This window comes from Onychostruthus taczanowskii, unplaced genomic scaffold (assembly GCF_017590055.1).
Source record: "Onychostruthus taczanowskii isolate IOZ18803 unplaced genomic scaffold, ASM1759005v1 scaffold1, whole genome shotgun sequence".
Lineage (NCBI taxonomy): Eukaryota > Metazoa > Chordata > Aves > Passeriformes > Passeridae > Onychostruthus > Onychostruthus taczanowskii.
Genome location: NW_024496525.1, coordinates 7,538,607 through 7,562,615, shown reverse-complemented (window position 1 = coordinate 7,562,615; position 24,009 = coordinate 7,538,607). Strand labels below are relative to the sequence as shown.

The 24,009-nt window shown below is 44.1% G+C and overlaps 1 protein-coding gene across 22 annotated transcripts in view; it reads left to right on the top strand.

Moving 5' to 3' along the window:
- The window catches only part of EXD2 (exonuclease 3'-5' domain containing 2), a 31,638-nt gene extending 7,858 nt beyond the window's left edge, over positions 1 to 23,780 (top strand). For 15 of the 22 annotated variants that reach the window (XM_041395998.1, XM_041396015.1, XM_041395979.1 and 12 more), the window contains 10 exons: positions 3,251 to 3,656; positions 4,563 to 4,819; positions 5,842 to 5,968; positions 6,714 to 7,039; positions 9,446 to 9,552; positions 9,758 to 9,893; positions 10,622 to 10,978; positions 11,726 to 11,872; positions 15,854 to 15,988; positions 23,647 to 23,758. In XM_041395998.1, coding sequence (XP_041251932.1) covers positions 3,318 to 3,656; positions 4,563 to 4,819; positions 5,842 to 5,968; positions 6,714 to 7,039; positions 9,446 to 9,552; positions 9,758 to 9,893; positions 10,622 to 10,978; positions 11,726 to 11,872; positions 15,854 to 15,988; positions 23,647 to 23,680 — 1,965 coding nt within the window. In that variant the 5' untranslated portion in view covers positions 3,251 to 3,317 and the 3' untranslated portion in view covers positions 23,681 to 23,758. The other 7 variants (XM_041396104.1, XM_041396086.1, XM_041396096.1 and 4 more) reach the window with 7 other exon arrangements.
- Positions 23,781 to 24,009: the final 229 nt, after the last annotated feature.

The window sequence follows — 24,009 nt, the reverse complement described above, 5'->3', positions numbered from 1 at the left end:
GTTGTGTCCCCAGGTGTTACCTTTTGTCCTTGAATTAGTTTACATGATCGGTTCCATGATTTTCTGACCCTGTCATTACAGATATGTGGGTGCTGGAGCAAGGAAGCAGGGAATGAGCAGTCAGTCACAGCTACAACAGGAAATGTGGGACTATCCATCCAAGTAGCAACCCAGATTTATGCTAGATTCCAATGACCATACAAAACAAAGCACTATACCTTGAGGCATATGTGTGAAGGGAAGAGAGAGGGAGAGAAACAGGCAGAACATGTCCATCTGACTGTGGGAACTCAGAAACCCTCCAGGTTTCTCCCCTGAGCATGCACTTGATGCACCTTTCCTCTGAGCACAAGTCATGTGAGAAACTTCAGAGCAGTGCTAGCTCCTGCTTGGAGACCTGCAATTCAGCTGGTCAGCTGTGTCTGGTGCCTTGGAGCACAGGGGATGGATGGAGAAGCTGGGGCCAGGCTGTGACTGAAATGGAGATGCAGACCTTCCCTCTAGAGGAGAAGGAAGCAGAGACAAGGTGTGAGTTACTGCAGTGAGATTGCAATGCTTCGTAACTCAGTGAATTAATATAAAAATGGATAAAAGTCTCATCACTGTACAGCAAGACTGAGAGGCCTTGCAGAAACACTTATGATACAGAAGCTGTAACTATAAGGTATAAAGCATTTGTACATTCAAAATACATATGCAAGTCAATGGAAAACAACTCTGATCCTACCCCAGCACCGGTGACCCCTGATATGGCCTCACCATGCTGGCATAGATCAGGTCATTAGAACAAGTAGCTGCTTAACCATTAATAACCTTGTCATCTTATTTCTGATAAGGAGAGGGCCTTATTTGCTCAAAAAAACTGTTCTAGAAATCACCTATTTTCTTTGTGAGCTATCAAGATGTCTGTACCTCATTCATGAGTTAAGAAAAAAAGAAGGGGGACAATAAAGATGAGTTACAGACCGAAAAAAATACTGCTTCTATAGAAGATTTTTGCCAGTGCCATCCATTAGCCTCTTTGTTAGACTCTTTGGACAATGTGTCTGCTAAATACCACATCTCTGCTAGGGAGATCCTCCTACCCTGATGACTACAAGTGGCAAAGAGAAAACAAAACAAAATTTGATACTGTCAAATTGTTAAATTGATTTAACACAGTATTTTCTGGGGGTTGAGTCTCTACTTCAAATAGATGCAGCTAGGTGGAAAGCTAACAGCACAAAATCTTGGAGATACTGGGAATTACAAAGGAATTTGAAGAAATTCAGTGCTCAGATCCTCTCATTTGCAATAGAGTTTGGGCTGGAAATGCGTTTGATTTTTAACACTGATGACCTCACACCTTGATGATGCTCTGGATACAGCAGCTGCCTGCATACTCACTGTCCAGGTTTTGTGGTGTCACACTCTTCTAACGTTCGTATTTCTCCCCACACACAGGGGGAGCAATCTCTTGTTATGATAGACATGTTCCTCTGTTAATTTCTTAACACTCTCCACTTGATGAGTTCCCTCTTTGTTTTCTTCCAGTTTGCCACTTTGTAGGTGGCTGCGATTTGCTGTTTATTTTCCCGGCTGCCTTTGTTCTTTACTTCCCATTCTGTCTGGTCTCTCCTGCCCTAGGGGCTCCCGGTACTCCGCGTGTGGGTGACTTCACGCCCGCTGCGGCTCGCTCCTCAAGCCCTCCCTAGTCGCAGACAACAAACCGCACTTTTCACTCCAAAAATCTCCTTTAAAAAGAGCTAGCTCATCAGTATTCTTGGCAGCATTTTGCCCCGGCTGAAGGCACGTTGGAGCTCGCCCAGCGACACAGCCGCCCCGCCACTAGCTGCCGTACAACATGGCGGCGCCCATCGCCCACTCGCACCGCCGGCACAGAGGAAGCGTCCGCCACTCTAAGACTCCCGGTGTGTGTGGCGACTGCCCCGCGGGGCGTTCCTGCAGCCGGACGCAGCCGTTCCGCGGGACGCAGGCAGCGGGCGGATCGGTGGGCGCCCGGCGGGGCCGCGGGCGGGCGGCGGGGCCGGGCGCGGGGGAGAGGCTGCTGCGCGCATCCCGACGAGGCCGCGGCTGGGCTGCAGGCGGGCCGGTGCGCGGGCCGGTGCTCCCGCAGCCTCCCGCGTGCTCGCTCCCGGCGTTCGGGCCTCTTCCCAGGGTAGACAATCGCGACCGAACCGAAAGCGGGCAGCGCGTTCCCCCTGCTGCCCAGCGGAGCCGCGGACGCCCCCGCCTGCCCCCATCCCGGCGGGCCTGGCAGCGGCCCGGAGGAGCGCTCGGCTGGGATCCATCCCGGGCCCGCCCCCGGGCCTTGGCGCGCCGCTGCCGCCGGGGCTGAGCCGGGCCGGCGTGCCTTACCGGGGCTTATGCTGCCCCGGCGGGGGATCCCACAGGGATCACAGGCACCCCGGTTCCCAGAGAGGTGGTGGCTGTTGGACCTAGGGAGAGGCCGTCGCTGCCGGCGGGCCCGTTCGCGCTCAGTTTACGGGGTGGCAGCGAAGGACCTGTTGCTTCGGGGGTGCTCAGGCAGGTGCCCCGGCTGTGCTCGGGGTGTTGGGAGCGGCTGTGCAGCATCCATGCTGGAGTAACATCCACACCCGAACTTTTCCTGGTGGGGAAGTGTGCGCAAGGACAGCCCTTTAGAAACAACGCGGTGGGTTGGGATGGAGGAGCAGGATTGATTTCAGTTTATTGAAGAGGTACTCAGCTTCTGTATGAGAGAGGGACAGCTGTGTTAAAAATAAGATGCTGCTGTTCTAGGGCTTTCCAGTGCCTGAAGGGCCATTTGACCCTAGTATGGATGTGAATGTAATGGACAAATAAATGCCTGTTGTTTACTAATGCGTGAACAGACATGCTTATTCTGCAGCAATTTCATTTTAGCCTTGTTTAGGTTGATCTAGTTACAAACCGAACTAAAAGGTGTTGATAATAACTGTGACTAGTTTCTTTTTGGAATCGCAGGGTTTTTGGAAGCACCGAGTTGCACCAGTTTAACTGGATGGCTTTCCTTTAAGGTTTTCAGTGGTGTGATCAACAGCAGCATTCAGTCTCCTCTTCCTGCCCAATCCATCACTGCAGCTGTCTGTACCCAGGCCCCCAGTCTATCAAAGTGGGACCCGGACCTTTTTTCTGTCAGGATTACAAGTTATGGCTAGAACCTTGTTATGATAGCATAGCATGTATTTAATATCTCTAAACACATTTTATTAAGTTGTCTTTAATTTCTTCCTCTTATTTTTCTCCACAGGCCATGATGAAATCCCACAGTGCCGTTTTGAGAGGATGAGGTGAAGGGGGAGAAAGGGCAACAAAAAATGGCCAAGCAAACAGCTGTGACGATTACTTTGGCGACCCTGCTGGGTGTTGCATTGGGGGGCCTGGTTTTGTGGAAAGCGACCCAGCATCGGAAAGGAAAAACACGCTGTCGTAGTCAGCAAGAGGAAGCAGCAGTAAAGTCAGGAGATGAGAAACTCGTTAAGGCAGAGGATAAGAAGGTGCTTTCCTTCTTCGGATCTCCCACCTTCTTCTGGATAGAGAGGACCCTTGGTGCAAACATAGTGATAGTTTCAGAGCAGGAGGAGTGGGATCATGTTGAACCATTGCTGAAGAAGGAGCTGGAGAAGTGGCCGGTTCTTGGAATTGATTGTGAGTGGGTGAGTGATCAAGAAGCGCCTCTCCTTCCTTTAGATTGCAAATTGCATGGGGAAATCATTGAGGGTGGAGCAATTTGTTGCTTAAACAGATACCAGGGGTTGACTATTGAAACTGTGATTGTCATGATGGCAGTGAAGCAGATGCTAATTTTGATTCCTCTTACGTTTAAATATGCTAGGTTTTTAATTCACTAGATGTATTTGCTTACTGAGTTTCTGTGATAAATCGACTTTACTAAATATAGTAACAGTTGTATGGCTAAATATAACACTATGTGTTTCGTGTAATATCTCTTTAAAGGTGATTTACTAGAAGTAGCTTGGGCTTACACTATTTTAAGTCCAGCTACATTTAAGAAACAATATCTTAAGAATGTTAAGTCCAAAAAGGAGGATAATACTAATACATAGATAAAATTCACTGGGAAAATGAGAAAACAAAGTGTTCCTCTTCTGCTTGTACATTTGCATGTGTGATATCTCAAACAGTCTTAAAGTAATTTATAAAGCCTGGCTTTGCCATTGTTTTGACTGGAAATTTATTCACCCCACAGTATAAGCCACAGCTAAACAATATATTTGCCATACACATTTATATAGTGGCTGGCTTTGTGTTGATGTGGATTCAAAAATGTTCTGATTTCTTCCACCAGCTCAGCTATGAAGGGGAAGGGTGAAAAGGGGAAAGATTGTCATGTGGGAATGGGGCAAGAAGTCGCTTGGGCACAGTAATACTGTGAAAAAGACCACGTAATTTGCCGTGAATTTTTAGAGACTTGTAACAATACTTGACCGTGTAAACTGATAAGTATTCCTTGCTTTCAGTGGCCTTTTTTGCAATTTGCTTCAGGTCCGGTATTACTAATAATACAGTAACCTGGACTCTCATTTTTTACTTCATTACAGGTATCTATGGAGGGAAAAGCAAATCCTGTGTCCCTGTTACAGATGGCTTCTTCCAGTGGCCTCTGCATTCTTGTTCGGTTGCCCAGGCTTGTTGCCAGTGGCCAGACTCTTCCAAAGACCCTGGTGGACATCATGGCAGATAGTGCTGTGTTCAAAGTTGGTGTAGGATGCTGGGAAGATGCTTGCAAATTGCTTCATGATTATGGTCTTCCAGTCAAAGGGAGCATGGATCTTCGGTATTTAGCCATGAGACAGCGGTAGGTCCTTTTGAGGCATCATTTGAGTTGGAAATATATCTTAGGTGATTTGCATAAGCTGAATGCTATCACGCTGGTATGTCTGGAATTCTTAGGGTGGCTTTAGAAAATGGGCATTGATAGCTGCAGCCCGGGAGCATGTCATGCTTCTATTCTGTGATCTTAATGGAAATGAAATCTTAATGAGGATTTCGTTTGCTAATTGTGTCCGTTAGTCTTCTCTCACAGACTGATACCTTTGTGGACTTCTCTGTGTACCATGCTTCAGCTTTTAAGAAGTCCAGGCACAGTGATGTAATGCAGTAAGAATGAACACTGTGTCAGCAGGTGTTTGAATACACTGCCAAGAAGTGTGAGTTAAGTGTGCACAGGACATGCAAGTGGAACTGTTGAATTTCAAGATTTCTTGAAAAATTACTAAATAAACCAGTTCCAGTTTTCTCTTTTAATAACAATTCTTCTATGGAATAGTTACACTTGTGATGCCATTTTCTTATCTTTCACTCTTCCTGAAACAAGATGTTTTACTTGCAAATATTCTCATGTACAATTATATGTGTGCCTGGGTGTGGTGTTAGGGATCTGGGCTGTGCATTTGCTGACCTATTAGTGCCTTTTTAGCACTGAGGATGGACTTCTTGTCTCTAGTGGCCAGGATTCTTCTGAGTCATTCCTGGTTCTTGGGCTTCTCCTGAATCCCTCGGACAAGTAGTCCATCACTGTATGATGGACCTCTTTAGTTCAGAAGGGAGTAGTTCAGAGCCAAACACTTCAGCCTTAAATGTTACTAACTCCCAGCCTCGCCTGCTTTGCATATTGCAGACACGAGATAATTACTAAATCTAGAAGGGACATTTTAGTATAGGGGAGGAGAGGGCCTGTAAAGCTGACAGGCAAACAGCTGTGTGCTGTTAGAGTCTTGCATTGTGTTCTCGCAGGTTCAGGCTGTATGAGGCCATCTGAATTTGCATGAGTGTGTAGTTTCATTTTTAATATATTTGTTTCACTTTGTTGAATTGAAGGAAGGATCTACTTCACAACTGCCTTAGCCTTAAGTCTTTAGCTGAAAAAGTCCTGAACTTCCCGCTTGACAAATCTCCTCATGTGCGTTGCAGCAACTGGGAAGCAGAAGAACTGACACAAGATCAGGTGTGTTCTCCACTTCAACTTACTGTTTTGGGAGGAAAAGTGAACCTTCTTCATTGCAAAGAGGCTTTACTATAGGGAGATCTGAGCCTTTTCAGATTATACCTCAAAATCTTATGTGTGACAGGGCCTAAAGTTAATTTCAGTTAAAAGTTAAAGTTAATTTAATCTCCCTCCTTTTCCTTGAAGATAATTTTCTGCTATTCTCCTTGGATTCTTTACCCTTGTTTTGTTTTAGTCCTGAAAGATCTATGAGGCAAGATCCCTTGAAAAAGTGTTTCCAAAACATCGCCTTTTTATTATTTTCTTCAGTCTGTAGTAGTCAGTGCAATATTAGAGAGACACTAGAAATCTTGTTCACCTTCTTTAGAGCGCTGAGTTTCTTTAGTCACACTGCACATGCCTGCAGAAGCAATGACCAGCAGAGGGAGTGACAGGACAAAAAAACCCCATGCTGAAAACTCTTAGCCAGTGGCCAAAAGGGAACTTTTTATGAGGGAGGGATTGGTGGGATATGAGGATGTCTAACCTAAATATATTTTCAGTCCCTTGCAGTTCCTGGGGGCACTACACCAAGGTAGTGGAATGTGGTGTTGTTATCAAAGTGCCACTCAACTGGCAAAACTTCATGTGAACTTCAAAAGGAAATGAATCCAGCTTCTGGTTTTACTGTACCATGTGCTAAAGACTGATGATGTTGGGAGTATTTGCTGTTTGTCAGTATCTTAATTTCTGTGCTTTTCTGCAGGTTCTCTATGCTGCTAGGGATGCCCAGGTCTCAGTGGCTCTGTTCTTCCATTTGCTGGGATTTACCAGCCTCCCTGCTACATCTGAAGGTGAAAACTCTGTCACTGCTTGGGAGAAAGCACGGGGTAAATGCCAGGGCTTGGTGGATATCCCATTTAGAGGAAGAAAGAGTGGCAGCATAGGAGAGGAGAAGAGTGGAGAGGGGCGTTCCCCTCAGAAAACAAAGAATCGGAAATCTTGGGTGAATGGCCAGCCCTCTGGCAATCAGCAGATGAGAGATCCACGGAGGCAGAAGCGAAAGCCTCTGGGTGTGGGATATTCTGCAAGGTGAGTATATGAGCACATCTTACTCTTTGCATTTCATGTGGAAAGCCCTGAGTGTTGCCTCATGCTCTAGTCATTAAACAAAGTAGCTCATATGAGCTCAGAAAGGGAACACAGGACCTAACAGTCATGGGGGTCAGATCCTATTTCTGTTTTCTCATTTTCCTCTAGGCAGTATTGAAAGCAGGGGCAGCACTTAGATCTCTGCTTAGATCATGAGCAAGTTGAGGTGTTGTCTTTTAAGTTTTACCCTTCCTTCCCCTGTGGAAGCATTAGCCAGAGAGCAGAGTCCTAGCAGGAGGCAGTTGGCTTTCCAGGTGTAATTTTTGGGTGTCCAGGGTGTCCTGAGCAGGGCTAAGAGTTGGACTCAATGGTCCTGGAAGGGTCCCTTCCAACTTGGCATGTTCTATGATTCTGTGATTCTGCTGCTCAAACAGCTGTGCCCTGTCTTCTCCAAGGAAAAGGGGCAACTGCACAGAGCTTGTCCTTTCATCAGGATCTGCCTCATGGACTGTTGTTTTTCCTTTGCTGTCCCATGTCACCATGGCCACAGAGATGGCAAGGCTGAAAGCTGAGATTAGCAGGGGTAAGACATGTTATGTGAGGTGCCAGAGGGCACAGGAAGGAACAGCCTGTGGTAGCAGCAAAGCAGTGCCCTTCTTTGTTGGCCAGGGGGTGAGAGGAAAGAATAGTGCTGCTTTAGCCTTGCAGAGGCAGCTATTGCTGGATTCAGGATTACCATCCTTGCAGGCGATTTTTTGGAGTGAATCCTAAATTCTTATGAGCTTTTGCTAGCTTTTGTTTGTCAGTATCTTAATTTCTACACTTTTCTGTTGTTCAGTTGAGTTGTTTCTGAGTTCAGTTGTTTTTAAATGGAATACAAGTTTGAAAAGTTGCTTTAGGCTCAGTGCAATGGAAGGTGTGGGATATCTGTATGTTCGCTTTTGTTAGGATAAAATCTAATAAAATTTGTCATTGGACATAACTAAAATTACATGTAAATATAATTGGGAAAGAAATAAATGTTTATATTTGTTTTCTTCTTTTTAGGTTTATTGGATTGGCAATGGAGAAATTTTAGTGTAGTCAATAGTATTGAGTTCATTAGCAGTGATTAACAGTATTATATTTTACAGAGCACGTCCCTCATATTTCTCTTTAATTTTTTTTGGAGGCTGTATAATACAAAACAGGAGGACTGCATCTCATGGGTGTTAAAATTTAAACAAAATTACATTCCAAGATAAAATAAGATCTCCCCATAATTGTTTATTTATTTTTTGTTTTTAACTGTGCTTGACTTCATGACAGGTCTGTAGACTCACTGCTTTTTACAGTATTTCCTGCAGTGTGGCTCTGGTCTGTGGTAACACTGGATGTGGTTTCAAAAGTTCTTTTTCACTTTTCCTTTCTGTTTAAGTCTGTTTAGTTTTAATGTTTATTCATTTAGAGTTGGGAAGTACTGAAATTATCATGGTAGCTGAGTTGAACTGTGGATGCTCAGTGGAAGGAGATAGCCTATGAATCAACCTTTTTAGCTGGTAGAGCTCTGCTGAGAACTAATTTGTACAATCTCACTGCAGAGAGGAAAGGAAACTTTCCTGCAGTGTATTGTGCCATGTCTGGCCAGCTCCTCCCACGTCCTCTCTGAGCCCAGCCTGCTCCATGCTTCAATTTTGTTTGAAGGAGGTTGGCAGAGTAAAGAAATGTTTTCTGCAAAACAGAGCCCTTCCACACACTGCCAAAAACTGCCAGAGACTGCTCACACAGGACTTCTTGTCACTGCCAAACGTTGGGACCTGTGTTTGAGGGTGTCAGCTCAGCTTTGTTGTTCTCCTGAACTCATCTGTTCAAGTTCCCAGTGCTGAACTCATGTGTTCAAGTTCCCAGTGGAGGAGTGGTTTTGGACCATTTCTCTTGGGTGAATAAAGTAATTGCTATTCACACTAAATTTTAGAAAAGCTTTCATAAAAATCATTAAAATCCAGGCTTAGGCAGCTAATTCTTGAAACTACCTTGCTGTAAGTTCATGCTCTCTTTGAGCTTACTCTTAGCTCATCATCCTTTGTGACTTCAATTCTCTTTTGTTTTCTATTTCATTTTTTTTTTAAATGCTGTCTTCAGTGATGGCATCTCTTCAAAATTGGGATTCAAGAGTTACAATTCTGTTGACAGCAGGAGAGCAAAGATTCCTTAGAGTCAGTTGGTGAACCCTGGATAAATTTTCAGATATGTTGTTACCCTAAGCAGCAGACTGTGGAGACTCAGCAGCCTCAAGTTTGTGTCTAGGGGTACTCCTGTGATTCGGAGGAAGCTGCCTGAACTGCAGTGTGGCACACAGGGCTATGGAAAGCTCTGGGCTTTTTTGCATGCTATTGTAGCTGCTGTAATACTGGCCTTGTTTCATAGAAAATCTCCACTGTATGACAACTGCTTCCTGCATGCACCAGATGGACAGCCCCTGTGCACTTGTGATCGCAAGAAGGCTCAGTGGTATTTGGACAAGGGGATTGGAGGTAGGCATACCAGTTTTCCTGTTGGTATTTGAAATGCTCCTCTCTCTCTCTCCTGTTCCTAACGGAGCATGATTTTTTTGGTATCCTTTCTTATTGGAAGTACTGTTGGGAATTCACTAGGATGATTCTTACATTGTAGCATTGTTATTTTCGCTCTCCAATACAATTTGTCTGTAATATTTTCTCTTTGCCTTTATCCTTTTAGAGCTAGTTAGCACAGACCCTTTTGTTGTGAAGCTGCGTTTTGAGCCTTCAGGACGTCCCGAGTCTCAGGTTGATTATTATCTGACAGTCAAAGAAAACCTCTGTGTTGTATGTGGCAAGCGAGAATCCTATATCCGGTGAGTTGTTTAGTGGGTAGGAGAAAAATGCGTCTTCTAAAACAGGGCTGAGGTCTGCATCAAGCTTAGCATCCAGAAGCTTGGTTAGTGACCTGAAACATTGTGCTTGTTCATGTCCTGGATAGGACACTGTTTGAGTGCTCTGCAGTTGTTTGGCTGCGTGAGGCACTGAAGAGACCAACCTTTCCTCTTACAGAGGCAGGAGATATTGATCCTAGGAGAGACCAAAGCATATGGAACATGTATGTGCTGCAGTTTGAGTGGCAGGGGCAGCAGTGTGCTGACACACACTGGGTGGGTGGCATACCCTTCCAAAAAGAGCTGTACTGTTCCTTCCACTACTTAATCCTTTATTTTTGAAAGGTTTAGTTGAGCCTAAAGCTCATGAGGTCATAAAGAACAAGATTTTTCTCTTTTTCTTTTTGATTAGTTGAGAAGTATACTTCTCATAGCGCATTACTTGATTTTTTTTTTTCTTTACAGTATGAATCTTTAATTGAAAGTGGTGAATTTTTGTAAAGGAAAATAGAGAAATGCAGAAAATCTGGCGAGAGAACTACAAGTGAAAAGAATAAAAATAATCACTTTCTGTACTATGTGTTGTCCTGGTAATCTTTGCTCACCTGGACTTTTAGTTTTAGCTGACCCTTTCTGGGGCAGGAAGAGGAGGAAGTGGGGAGCAGCAGCTCCAGACAAATGCAGTGAGCTGTGTGTTTTGTCTTCTCTAGGAAGAATGTTGTTCCTCATGAATACAGAAGACACTTCCCCATCCAGATGAAGGACCACAACTCACATGATGTGCTCCTACTCTGCACATCCTGCCATGCCATCTCCAATTACTATGACAACCACCTCAAGCAGCAGCTGGCCCAGGAGTTTGGGGCTCCGATCGGCTCCGAGGAAGGTGTGCGTCTCCTGGAGGACCCTCTGCGCAGGCAAGTGCGCTCGGGGGCGCGCGCCCTGCTGAATGCAGACAGCCTGCCCGACCCCCGCAGGGCAGAGCTGCTGCAAGGCATCAAGGACTTCTATAACACAGACACAGTCACTCCAGAGATGCTCCAGGCAGCAGCTGGTCTGGAAACCAGGTATAGCAAGCCCACGTAGGTTGGATGTAAGGTTTTTGGTTGTTTATATTGTATTTCTTACTGGTTTTGTTTTTGTTTATACCCATCTCCCCTCAACCCACCACTGCTCTCTGAACTGCAGCTTTTGTTTCTTTTCCTCTTTCTCTTCCTCCTCACCAGTCTTCTGTTCTTGCTGTCCATCTTCCCCTCCAACATTTTTATACTTCTGAAGGACAGGTCAGGAAAAGAGTCTGAAGGATAGTCATATTGGAAGTCGTCTTCTTCACTTTCTCAAAGTCTCCCCAAATATCTTTTCTTAATAAGTGTCTCATCTCTGCTTGAAATGAGTATCTTCTCCTTGTTATGCTCGCTGTTGTTTGCAAAGTGCAGATGTTGTAACACAGAACCCATCCAGGCAGGGAATTCAGTGACAGGCTCAGCAGTCTGAAGGGTCATATAATTCTTACCTTGAGAAATTTGCAGTTTCTTGAGGAGCTTGTAATGGACCTTAAGAGCTTTGTTCAGTGTTGCTGTAAAGAAGAACACTTTCTCCGTTCAGAGAAACCAGCTCTACAGCATAAGTATGTTCCAGAAAACAGTCTGGCACTGAAGCAAAGCTTAAAACTCTCCCTCTTGGTTAGCTTACCCTTTGTCTGTAATTAAACTCTGCAGCTGAAAGTATCTTCAGTGTCTTGCTGTTCACTGGAGACAGATCTGGAGTCTGATAGCGGGCTTGTGTGAAAATAAATTGTGCTTGTGTCCTGGCAGGATCTGCAATGAGAGCTACGTGCCACATGGACTGAAGGTGGTGCAGTGTTGTGCTCAAGGAGGCCTGCGCTCTCTCATGCAGCTGGAAAGACGCTGGAGGCAGCATTTCTTGGACAGCATGAAGCCCAAACACCTCCCAGAGCAATGGTCAGTGGACCATAACCATGTGAAGTTGATCCAAAAATATGGGGAGGATCTTCAGATCAAGCTGTCATGAAACTAACTTCCTGGACTCTGGATAGTGTCTGATGGACATGTGTAACTGAAGATGGAAAGACTGTTTTTATTTCTATGTCTCCACTAACACCTGGGGCCTGGGTTTGTAAAAAGGCAGCAGTAGATCTGCCAGATTTGCTAGTTAAAGTTTAATTTGGCAGTTTATAGAATTAAATCCATTGACTTGAACTTTCAGGTAGTTTGGAAGTTTAATCCTAGTCTGTCACTTACTAGTTCAGGGCAAGAGTGATTTATGATAAGGGAGCTGGTCTTGTCAGAGTGACTATGAAGAATTGTTTTCTTGCTCCCAGGATGTCTGATGCCTCCAGACCATCTCTTACAATAAAGTGAGTTCAGAGAAAGGCAACAAAAGCACAATAGATAAAAGTTTTTAGATTTTTCTGACATAAATTTGTGCCCTTGGCTTTACCTTTAGGCCAGCAGTAGCAGGGAGGTCATTCTTCCCATGTACTCAGCACTGGTGAGGCTGCACCTTGAGTGCTGTGTCCAATTCTGGCCCCTCAGTTTGGGAAGAACCTTGAGACGCTGGAGCACATCCAGAGGAGGCAACGAGGCTGGTGAGGGGCTGGGGACACAAGCCCTGTGAGGAACCACTGAGGGAGCTGGGGGTGTTTAGCCTGGAGAAAAGGAGTCTCAGAGGTGACCTTACAACTTCTCTGCAACTCCCTGAAAGGTGGTTGTAGTCTGGTGGGGGTTGGTCTCTTTCTCCAGGCAGCAACCAACAGAACAAGAGGTCACAGTCCTAAGCTGTGCCAAGGGAAATGTAGGTTGGATATTGGGAAAAAGTTTTTTACAGAAATGGTGATAAAGTATTGGAATAGTTTGCCTGGGGTGGTGGTGGAGTCACCATCCCTGGATATGTTTAAAAAAAGATGGATGTGGCACTCAGTGCCATGGTGTAGTTGAGGTGTTAGGGCTGTGTTGGACATGATGATCTTGAAGGTCTCAGTGAGGGTCTTCTTGATAAAAATCTTTCTTTGTTTTCAGTGCAGTTGTATTCATAAGAGTTCTTTCTAAAGAAGACCCCTTGCCACAGAGAGAGATTCCTTATTTGGAAGAAGCAAAGAAACCTTATTTTTTTGAAGATTCTGAGCTGTCCCAGCATTGCAGATAGGCCTCAGCAAGTTTCCTGGTGGCAGGTGCCTGATGAGAAGTGACACTGGCAGTATGGAAATACCCATGTCAAGTCTGTGGTTAAACAGCTTCCATTAACACAGAGTTTATAAAAAATGTTTTTCCTAATTCTGCTTGTTTGTTGCAAGTGTGCTCACGTGTGCAGAGCTGTTACAGATATGGAGTGGCATAACTCCTGTGACTGGAGTGTTGGAATGGAAGGATGCAGGCCCTTTGGGAAGAACAGGCACTGCAGGCAAGGAGGAGGTGTCACCTTCTGTGTCAATGATTGGTTGGAGTGCACGGAGCTCCATCTGGAGCGCATGGAGCTCAGCCTAGGGATGGAGGAGGAGTCCATCAAGAGCTTATGGGTCAGGATTAAAGGGAGGGCAGGGACAGGTGACAGAGGGGATCTGCTACAGGTAACCCAGCCAGGAAGACTGAGTGGATGAAGCCCTCTATAGATTCGAGCAACCTTGTGTTCACAAGGCCTAGTCTTCATGGGGTACTTGAGCCAGCTCATACCTGTTGGAGAGGCAGCACAGCAGGGCGTAAGCAATTCAGAAGGTTCCTGGAATGCGTTGATTACTTTTCTAGAAAGCCAACTGCATCATGGGCTGCATCAAAAGAGGCACGACCAGCAGGTCAAGGGAGGTGATTCTTCCCCTCTATTCTGCTCTTGTGAGACCACCTAGAGTACTATGTCCAGCTCTGTGGCCCCCAACATAATAGAGCAAGTCCAGAGGAGGACTACAAAGATTATCAGACGGCTGGAGCGCCTCTCTTATGACTTTTTACAAGAGTATGTAGTGATAGAACAAGGGTTAATGGCTTTAAACTGGAAGAGGCTAGGTATTGGGATTTAAATTAGGTATTGGGAAGAACTTCTTTACTGTGAGGGGGGTGAGGCACTGGAACAGCTTGCCAGAGAAGCTGTGTATGCCTCATCCCTGCAAGTGTTCAAAGCCAGGTTGGATGGAGCTATGAACAGCCTGGTCTAGTGGAAGGTGTCCCAGTCCATGGCAGGGATGTTGGAACTGCATGTTCTTTAGAGGCCCTTCCAACCCAAACCATTCAGTGATTCTTTAAATAGCACTTGGTGAGTACCTTTTCAAATCAGACTGAAATAAGGACAGGTCTTAAAAAGGATGAGAGGAAACAATTTAAATTTGAGAAGCTTTTAAGTGATCTGACCACACATGGCAAAAAATGGAAAATCTGATCTTCTGTACTTGGATTTGACATGTGTGGTGGTGAGCAGGTTATACTCTCTTCATACCTGTTTCTCTGTCTCTAGAATGGGACTAATAATACTTAACTATCTCACAAGGATGTTGTGAGGCTTAATTAATTCAAGTTTTTGTAAAATGCTTTGAAAATATAAGCTAGTGTGTGCTAATTATTGTTGTTTTTTAAAATGTGCTGCTGTCTAACTTACTTAAATATTCACGTTTTTTGTCTGGTGCTAGACCTTAGTTAAAGATAACTTTTTAAAAATACACACTCCTTTCTGTACAATCCCTTTTGATGATTTTGATTGCATGAGATGAGCGTGCTTCTACTGAATGATGAAGCTATGCTCAACTTTTATGCGACTCTGTAAAGAAGTTTCAGTAAAACCCTTATCTTCACACTGCTGTGTATAGTGCAGTTGACCCACATTTTTTTTATAACATTTGGGCAGAATCCTGGACCTGCTGTGATTGTGGCTGAAACTGGCCCTTATCAGATAATTCAAGAAATTTCACAGGCCAGGGGTAAAAACCCTGATTGTAGCAGAGACTGTTTGAGATAAGTAGGAGCCATGGAGAGAAATGGTACATTAATGCCATCCCAGAGGAGCTGCAATAGCAGCATGAGGAATCAAAGATTCATGATAAATACTATTTATCACAGAGCTGCAAATGAGATAATTTTCATTATAAGGGCAATTTTTTTTCCCTGTACCACTGGCAAGTCTTAACGAAAAAATCATCTAGCCAAATGTGATATGTCTCTGTGCTCATTCACACAGCTGATTATAATCCCAGCATGACCTTCCTGCCTACAGCAGCAGTTTGGATATAACTTTTTCTCTCCAAAGCATTTTGAGCATGTGTTCAGATAGTGCTATATCCTGTCTCCATCTGATCGAGGTGTTGAGAGCTCTCTGCATGACTCAGAAACTCCTTTTCTGTCATCAGGAGTACAAGGTGTCCATTTCACCTCTTTGTTCTGCTTTGTTTTTTCTCCCTTTGTTCTGATATAGGAACTCCTGATCAAACTCTTAAATGGAACCGATTGGCTGATCACAGGGTCAGGTCTTTTCTGTTTGTGAGACAAGAAAGTAATGTGGAGACAAGAACTGGACTGCACATCCTCTATTTTTGTGGAGCCAGTGGTATCATTGAAGAGGATTTTTTCCAAGTCACTTGTTCAGAAATAGAAACTAGCAAGGAGAACTTCCTTCACAAATATTTTCTAAACTAAGATTCTTTGTTGTTTGTAAGATATCCTTAACCTGCATAATTTTAATTCAATCTGAAAGAAGAGGGGAAGCAATATATTTATTATGCAGAAATAGATTGGCTTTATTTTATTATAATTTTAAATTTTCTACTAGTCTATAGATAAAACTTCTTTGTATGTCTCCGTTGCTAATTGTTACATTCCATAAAAATTTACTCTTTTACCAGACTTACCACTTTTGAAGTTCTCTTGTTCCTTTCTTGCATGCTTGCTTTTTCTCTTCTTTCCTTGTGTCTTACCCAGTCCTTACAGGTCCATTGTTCCCTACAGTAACACCTGGACCTCACCCTCCGAGTTTCCCTTTCCAGTGCCTTCCCTGATTTGTGTGTCAGAGATCAGCTGTGGAAGAGCCCATGCTGGCACCAATCCTGTACTTCTAAGCAATGGGATAGTGAGCTTGCTCAGGTATGTTTGAACAGTGGATTCAGGTGCTGTCCTTGGCCTGGTCATTTTGGTCAGTCATGGCTACAGATCTACATTTTTTCAAATGAAATCTTAGATTTTCCTCAGCCTGAGCATTCATCTAGGTTGTCCAAGTATTTTATCTTAACTGGGACAGTCCTACACTTAACCACACTCATCCATTTTATCTGTGCAGGGGGAGAATTGGCAATGCTCTCTGTATGGGCTGGCTTTCACAACATGGGGTTTTTCTTTCTGTTGCTTGTCACTTCACATTGGTAAGATTGTCCAAAGTATGCTGCCAGAGATGGGGGAGAGAAATTTTCCCTTTTACCTGGTGCTTGGTGCCGCCTGCCTCAAACTGGTTCTTGCAGGTTAGTGGGGAGCACACCACATCTGCTGAGATCCCCAAACCTGTATTGGCTTTTGAATTCCCTGCAGAACTTACTTCCATCCTTTTTGTTTCATATGTTCTGCCCATGTGAAACAGATGTTCTTTAAGAATACAACTGGGTACGAATTTCCGGAGACATGCCTCAGGAGTGGGAGAAGCAATGCCCTTGAAGCCCCTTCCTCCATGGGCTACAAACTGATTTCTGTCTTTCTAAACTCTACAGTTTGTGTTTTTTCTTAATTTTTTCAGTCACTTAGACATTATTTACCAGCTGGGCAGCATTGTCTGTTGGAGGTGCAGTAGGTGTTGCTCTTTTGAGCAGACCATACATGACATGTTAATTATGCTGCTGACGGTCTTGGCATTTGGAGTGCCTTGGTTTTCCTCCTTTGACAGTTGCTAAAGGTCCCAGCTGTCACACCTGTGACTGACAGGACAGAAGACAACATATCCCTGTGGGCTTGCATTCTCTCTTTGGTGTTCAGTAATGGCAGGCATGGGAAGCTCTCTTCCTGTTGCATTTCTATTGCTCTGGCTCCTTAGGGAGTATCTGATCTCAGCACAGTCTGTAACATGGTTTTGGTGGGAGTTTTTCCATGAAGGCAATGTGGTTGCCTTGAGAAGCACCTCACTGCCTTGGCCCCATGCCTGAATGTCTTGGAGGAACTAGATCTTTTCACATTCAAAGGGAGCCTCTGTAACAAGGAGTCACCTGCCTGTCTGCAATGTTCTGTACGGGTTTAGAGGAACCTCTAGGCTGAACCAGAAAGTCAATTCTCATCACCTCTCCTTGATCTCCTTCTTTTGAGCCCCCACAATTGTCCAGACCTGTAAGATCTTCATTCCCACAGGCTGCTATCCCCTTTGATGTTCTTTGGGAGTAGGGGCCATTACAAAGAACTTTCTTCTACTTAGTGCCATACTGTTGGTATAAGGACTTTTCCTCACCCTGAGGGGTACATTGTTCTGGAGAAAGACAGAGGCAGTTTGAGCTAAATGCAAAGAAGATAGATCCAGCTTTCCCTGGGACTTATTAAAGGAGCCACAGTGAGCCCTCTTGTATTAGCCCTGCATCAAGGGGATTTTGTTCAAGGCTTTTACAGGTAAAGAGGGTAATGCAAGTGAGCCAACATGGTTAAGCTTAATAGAGGGAGAAAAGAAAACCCAAAAGCCAAATAAACATACATGGAACATAATTTCTCTTAATCAAAACATATTCCTCTATCACTGTGAATTCTACCATGAAGAGCAGGCAGCTCTGGCAAGGATTTTCTCTGCCAAGGTTACTGCTGCATCCTCTCTTGCCACTTAACTGTAATGGAACTTGCTTCTATCTTGAATTAGCCAGTGTGATGCTACCTGGGGTCTCAGTGGTGTTGGTCGCCAGGAAACAAAGCAAAACCATCTTTCTCTTATTACTTTCCTTTGCAAGCTATTGGATAAGTTCAGCTTTGAGAGAGGAGGGAGTAAGGAGAACAGAAAAAAAAATAGGATGGAGGCTTTTACTGTAAAATAGAGATGTCGTCTTCAGATAACAAGAAGCCATTTCCTTGGGCAGGAAAAATTTTGGCTTCATCTATAGATGATAGGAAATACGGCTTCTATCTTTCTTTTCTTAAAAAAAGTGAAAGATTGTGCAAAAAAAGAAGGAAAAAAGGAGAAGGCATTTATATATCTCGGTACAAATGTGACAAGCCTGTGAAAAGGGTACTAGGCAGCTGTCAGAAATGTAGGCTTAAAAGAAAAACTGCCTGTCCAAACTCCCTTCACAAAAAACCCTGCTGCTCTAAGAAGCTGCTTCACATTGTATCATGCTCTGTGGGGATCTGAAATGTATCTGTTTCACAGTGATTAACAGCAAGTCCTCTGCAATTGATTGTTCTTTGAAAAATGTCAGGCAGTACTTTGCATTAGCTGAGATCTGCCAGTTGCTTTTCCTTTTTCCTCTGTGCCATGACTTTGTCCAGGACTTCTAGCTGTAAATAAAAGCAGAGAGACTGTCTGACTGCTGGGGCGTGTGAAAATATGAGTGGGACTCCTTTTCAGTGTGCTATGAATAAAAAAATCATTATCCCTACTTATCTAGCAAGGGCTGTGGAGAGTTCAAATATGAGCTGTAAGCATGTGTATATAGTTTTATGTCATATTTTTGCTATTTAGATAATGTTTTCCATATGTTTTAAAAGCTTTATGCTATCTCCTGTCCCCCTCTGGTTGTCCTGTGATATATGAGTAGCAAGACTAGATGTTGTTCAGCTGCATTTCTCAAAGCGCTGTGCTGATGTTTTAAAGACCAGCTCCATTTTACAGATATTTTCTCCACACTAGAAGTAGAGCCGGTCCAAGCAGTAAAACTGGAACTTAAGAAATCCTTACAGAGCTCTGGAAAACATTAGACTAGACTGCCTGTCTCTTGACAAAGTGTTTACGGGGGAGAAAACTGCCTTTGAGTGCATCTTCTGTGCACTGTAGTGATGGTGAATGTTAGATCCTCAAGAATACCCAAATACCCCTTTTTTCCCTGCCTTGCAGATGGGCATTGGGACTCTTAATGTCACTAGGTTCTGGCCACATTGGCTCCATGCCAATTATGCTCTGCTGCTTTCAAGGTTTCCAGTGTATAGTGAAATATTGGAGAGTGTAAGGCCTGCTCCAATTTTGGATAAAGAAGGCAGGAGGTGAGGTAAATACAAGTAGATAAACACAAGAGCTAAAAAAGGTGGGTTATCTGTATTTCACTCAATTGGAGTAATCACCAATTAAAACCAGAAAGACTTCCTGCTAGCCACCAACATTTTGCTGGATGTGTTTCACTGCCAGCTGTGTCCAGTCAGTGAGTTCACAGCAAAAGCTTATTCTCATGGTGGGCTGTAGTAGGGGACAAGGAAGAGAAATAGCCATAGCTAGTGGGTTGGCACTCAGCTACTAACCTTGATTGTTTCTTGGCCTGCATTGCCCTAACCTGGAAGGGAAAGGAGCAGAGGGAAGCCTGAATGGGTTCTTGCTCTCATCACTGCCTCTTTTGCTGAAAACTCATCACTCTGGAAGGTGAGTCCAGTGCTCTGCAGGGAACATCAGTGTGGAAATGAGCAAAGTCTTGAAGAACTGAGTTTGTCTTTTTTAGGGAAAACAATGGAGGGACAAAGAGGTGAATAAGAAACGTGTTGAAGCGGAGGGGAATTTTTGTGGTGTGCTTTCTAGTCTAGCTAGGACAGGAGGTTAGGGACTTAAATGGCAGCAAAGGAGATTTGTGCTGGTCATGAAGAAAAGCTTCCTTACAGTATGCACTGCTTCACAACACAGGTCACATTGCTTTCTTAGCAGCACACTGACTGGCTCCCCAGCTGCAAACCATCTGTGCTGCCCACTGACAGACCCAGAGGTGATAAAAACTAAAATATTTTTGCTAACTCTGTGTATGGATGTCCTGCTCCCCTACATGCTATGTGCCCTTCAGTCATCCACTGCCAAGATAGACACGCAGAGCTTCTCTCTGAACTACTTTAATTAATATGTCCCTGCTCTGTATTTTTATAGCTCTTAAAAAGTAGCTGTGAATGGTATCTTGTGTCAGAGGGAGGTTTTATATCACTGCTGTGAAGCTTGCCATGGCTACTGCTGTGGAGGTGACCTTGGCACGTGTTCCCTCCCTTTCGCTCCTCACACTGTGTTAACACCACACTTGGCACTTCCAGTCAAATGCTTCAAAAAAGGACACGGAAGCCAAATGAGGATTTTTTTTTAAATGCAATTTAGTCGCTGCTTCCTTGAGAAAAATTACAAAAACAGACCTCCAGACCTAAATGAACTTCCTCTTCCCAAGTATGTGCTAATTTTTTTAAAATCTCAGAACTTCACTTAGGGGAGACAATGGAGTCAGTAACCTCACCAGCCTTATTTTTCTATAAAATTCCTGAGTGTTTGCTGGGGAGATTTCACAACCACCCCCACCCCATGAAGTTAAATGGAACTGCTGTACAAAGAAACAAGTTGAACTGGAATAAAGATGGGAAATACATGCCAGTAAAACCAGCATGATTTTCTCACTTGCATCCCGAACAAAGATGAAGGGGAAAGCCTGAAAAATACAATCAATTTGAAGAGAATTCCAAAAGCCAAGGGGTGTGTTAGGCACACTACAGGAAAAGTATCCCATATGATCCAGGAGGGCAAGGATAGACATGTAGGAATTGCTGTGCTGGACTGAACCCAAAGTCTAGTTAGTTCAAGACAGTTTCACTGAGCTTACTAGTCAGTAGTGTGAGCTTAGTTTTCCACAGATAGTTTGTTTTTCACACTTCATGTTTGCAGTGTGAAAACTGACGGATAGTTCCTGTGGTAGTTTGAGGACAGCTAGGCAGAATTTTTTTAACAAGTCACCAAGACATGGGGCAGTCCCTGCTTTGCTGGGGCTGAGCTGTATGGCCAGCAGGATTTAATTTCACCTTCCCCTCTCTAAATACCCAGTAGTGAGCAGACTCTCAATGAGTTGCCTGTCTGAAAAATGTCAGCTAAAGTGACTGCACTGTTTCTGCCAAGACAAATTCCCAATCTGCATTTAGGGTTTGATGAGGGAGGAGAAAGTCCTTGATGATACAATACTGCTTCAGTTTGCTTCAGAAAGGCTCCTGCACAGAGGAACCGTCGGTGAGTTAACAGAGCGTTTTACAGGGAAGAACTTCAAAGTCTTCACGCAGAGCGAACTTTGAAGTATTCTATGCTCTAGCTGACACTTTGTTTCTTTTAAGGATGGGTGGATGCAGAGAGTATTAGTAAATGTACAGTCTGTGGATGAAATTATGGTGTTCAGGCAGATTTGGTGGTAACAAGCTATTCTGCATGTTTTAATCCCAAAGATTCAGTGCTCGAGGTGTGTTGATTTGATAAGGAAGAGAAGGGCTTCTCCACCCTCCCTCCTGTATTTGTCAGTGAATTGTGGTGATGTGACATAAAAAGATGTTGGGGAACATTGTCAGAAACCCATAGCCAGACTTCCCAATTTCAGTGTGTGGCAAAGGAGTAGAAACTCATTCTCTGTGTGCTAAACTCACTGCTCTGCAGATTCGACGTGAAGGAGACAAAAAAGGCATTAGATCTGCTTTTGTGGCCCCTGCTGAAACTGCCTGCCTATCAACAGCAGCACTGTGTGAAAGAGACATTTACAAGGTAGCTGGATGATGAGCCAGCTGGGGAGATGGACATTAGTGGCAAGGAGACAGATGAACAGGTACCATTTGTTCAGGCTTGAGGAAATCCTGGCTGTGTCTTCAGCAGTGAAATACTGAATGTCAATGGTCTTCACTGGCTATGGCCTGTTAATGCTCACTGAGATGCATCAAGGGACCTATTTTCTGAGTGGACATTAGTGGCAAGGAGACAGATGAACAGGTACCATTTGTTCAGGCTTGAGGAAATCCTGGCTGTGTCTTCAGCAGTGAAATACTGAATGTCAATGGTCTTCACTGGCTATGGCCTGTTAATGCTCACTGAGATGCACCAAGGGACCTATTTTCTGAGCCAGTACAGACCCTCTGGAGAGGATCCTCTGGATGCATCTGTCTCTGCCATGATAGCCAGAAATTCAGACCTTGCTTGCATAGCATTATTATTTTGATTGGAGGTGTATTTCTGGATGGTCTTTTTGTTTATCTAACTGAAATGTGACCTGATGCTGTCAAGAGGGGTGCAAAGGCCTGTTAGGTGTTTATAGCTCGTTCCCCTGGCAATGTCATGCTATAAACACCTTGAATCCAGCAGCTGGGTCCGTCCTGAGGAAGCTGGTTTAATGCTATCAGTATACTAAAGCAGTATTACTTTTGTACCGACAAGCTCCTCTCTCTATTAACAGTGAATAGCAGTAGTAAGTAAATTACATTTTTCTGACAAAAGAGGATAAAAGGCATTACATCTGTGTGTCTCCACCTCAGGCTCCGGGCTATGTGCATTTATGCACTGCTGGCAGCCTGGATTCCTGCTGAGACACAGCAGCCTGGTACAAAGGAGCCTGCTAGGGAATTGGGCACTGGAGTGTCACTGAACTGAAGTGGAAGGTTGTCACATCACCAGGGGTCAGCAGGAGCAGAGGAGTAAGAGGCAGTAGCAGGGAATAGACATCTTGACTTCCATCATTGCAGACCTCAAAATTTCAGCTGTTGCTCCTGTTCCCTGTTAATTTCATATCAAGGAGGCCCGAAACACATACAATGAATGTAGTAAATGTATCACTGCTCCTTCAGGAAGCTCCCATGGGGAAGGCTGTTCTTGTCATTTCTAAAACCTCAAGTTCTTGGAAAGGGGTGCTGCCTCAGTAGCTGAGCACATACTTCAGCAGGTGGGGTGGTGGTAGGGCATTGCACCTCAAGTGCAGCACAGCTGGAAACAGGCCTGGAAAAAATTATTCCCAAATGCAACAGAATATTTAGGGGCTGGGAAGGAGAAATAGAGTGAGATTGGGACATTTTGAGGAGACCAAGCTGCTGAACAGAATTTTTGGAGCCACAGCTGATCAGTCTTCAGAGACAGGAGGAAAATTCTTTCCTTAAGGTGTGCCTCTTGTGCTCCACTTCATCATTTCTGACCTCTCTTGCATCCATAAACTATATTCTGAATCTTGCTCAAAGCTGTGACATCTTGACTTCAATAAATCTCCATCCAAAGCATGATGCATGGGCTGAGGTCGATAAATTACAAATTCAGCAAAGGTGTAAAATTAAAAGTACCATTAAACCCTTCTAAATCTCAATGCACTGGCTATAGCTCATTTATTGACTTCTGCTCAGTCTGGGGGCAAAAAATGAATATGCACAGTCTGCCTCAGTTCAGTTCATGGAAGACAGTGCTAGGTCACTGATATCAATGTTTTATTAGTGAAAGGACTGCATATGAGCCAGAAATTAATTACAGGTTTTGTTATTTATACTGTAGTGGCTGGTGGTCTAACTATGGATGGAAATTTGGGTGAGCCCCAGCTCATGATGAATGGACGATGACCTAATAGTCTGATGTCATCACAAATCATTTCTGTTGCAGATGATTTAAAACAACTTCAGATTTAGATGTATATGGTGCTAGTTGTACCCCAGACATCAGGTGGTCTGTCATTATTTTTCATCTTCCATGGGACCCCACATTCACCAAGTTTTTGTAAGGCACTTTATTCTGGTTTTTTTTTGCAGTAAGAGCAATCCACTTTCTGTTCTCCCTCTTCTTCCTTACCATACAACTAACATTTATTTGCTTTTGTAACTGGGCTCCTTCCTCTTTACAGCAGACTTGTTCTGAAGCAGCCAATGCAGTACTGAGTGCCTGGGAGAGGAACAGCCTCCTAGATTTTCCTTGCAAGCTACAGGACATCTGACTGAAGAATTCCTAGTTTTCTCCAAAATCACTCCTCTGGTGAGCAGTGTCTTTTTGCACCTCCCTCTGGGACTCTGTGAGGCTGGACTTTAATTTCCAGATCCAACTGATATTTTTCATTGTGATTCCCATTTGACATTCTCAGCTTTACTGGTTCAGACCTTTGATTTCCCACTTCCTTGCATCACAGAGGGCCTTCAACTGTGATATGTAAGTTTTCTATCTGAGGCTGGTTTTCTGCTAGCAAGCAGAAAACACATCTCTTCCTTCACTG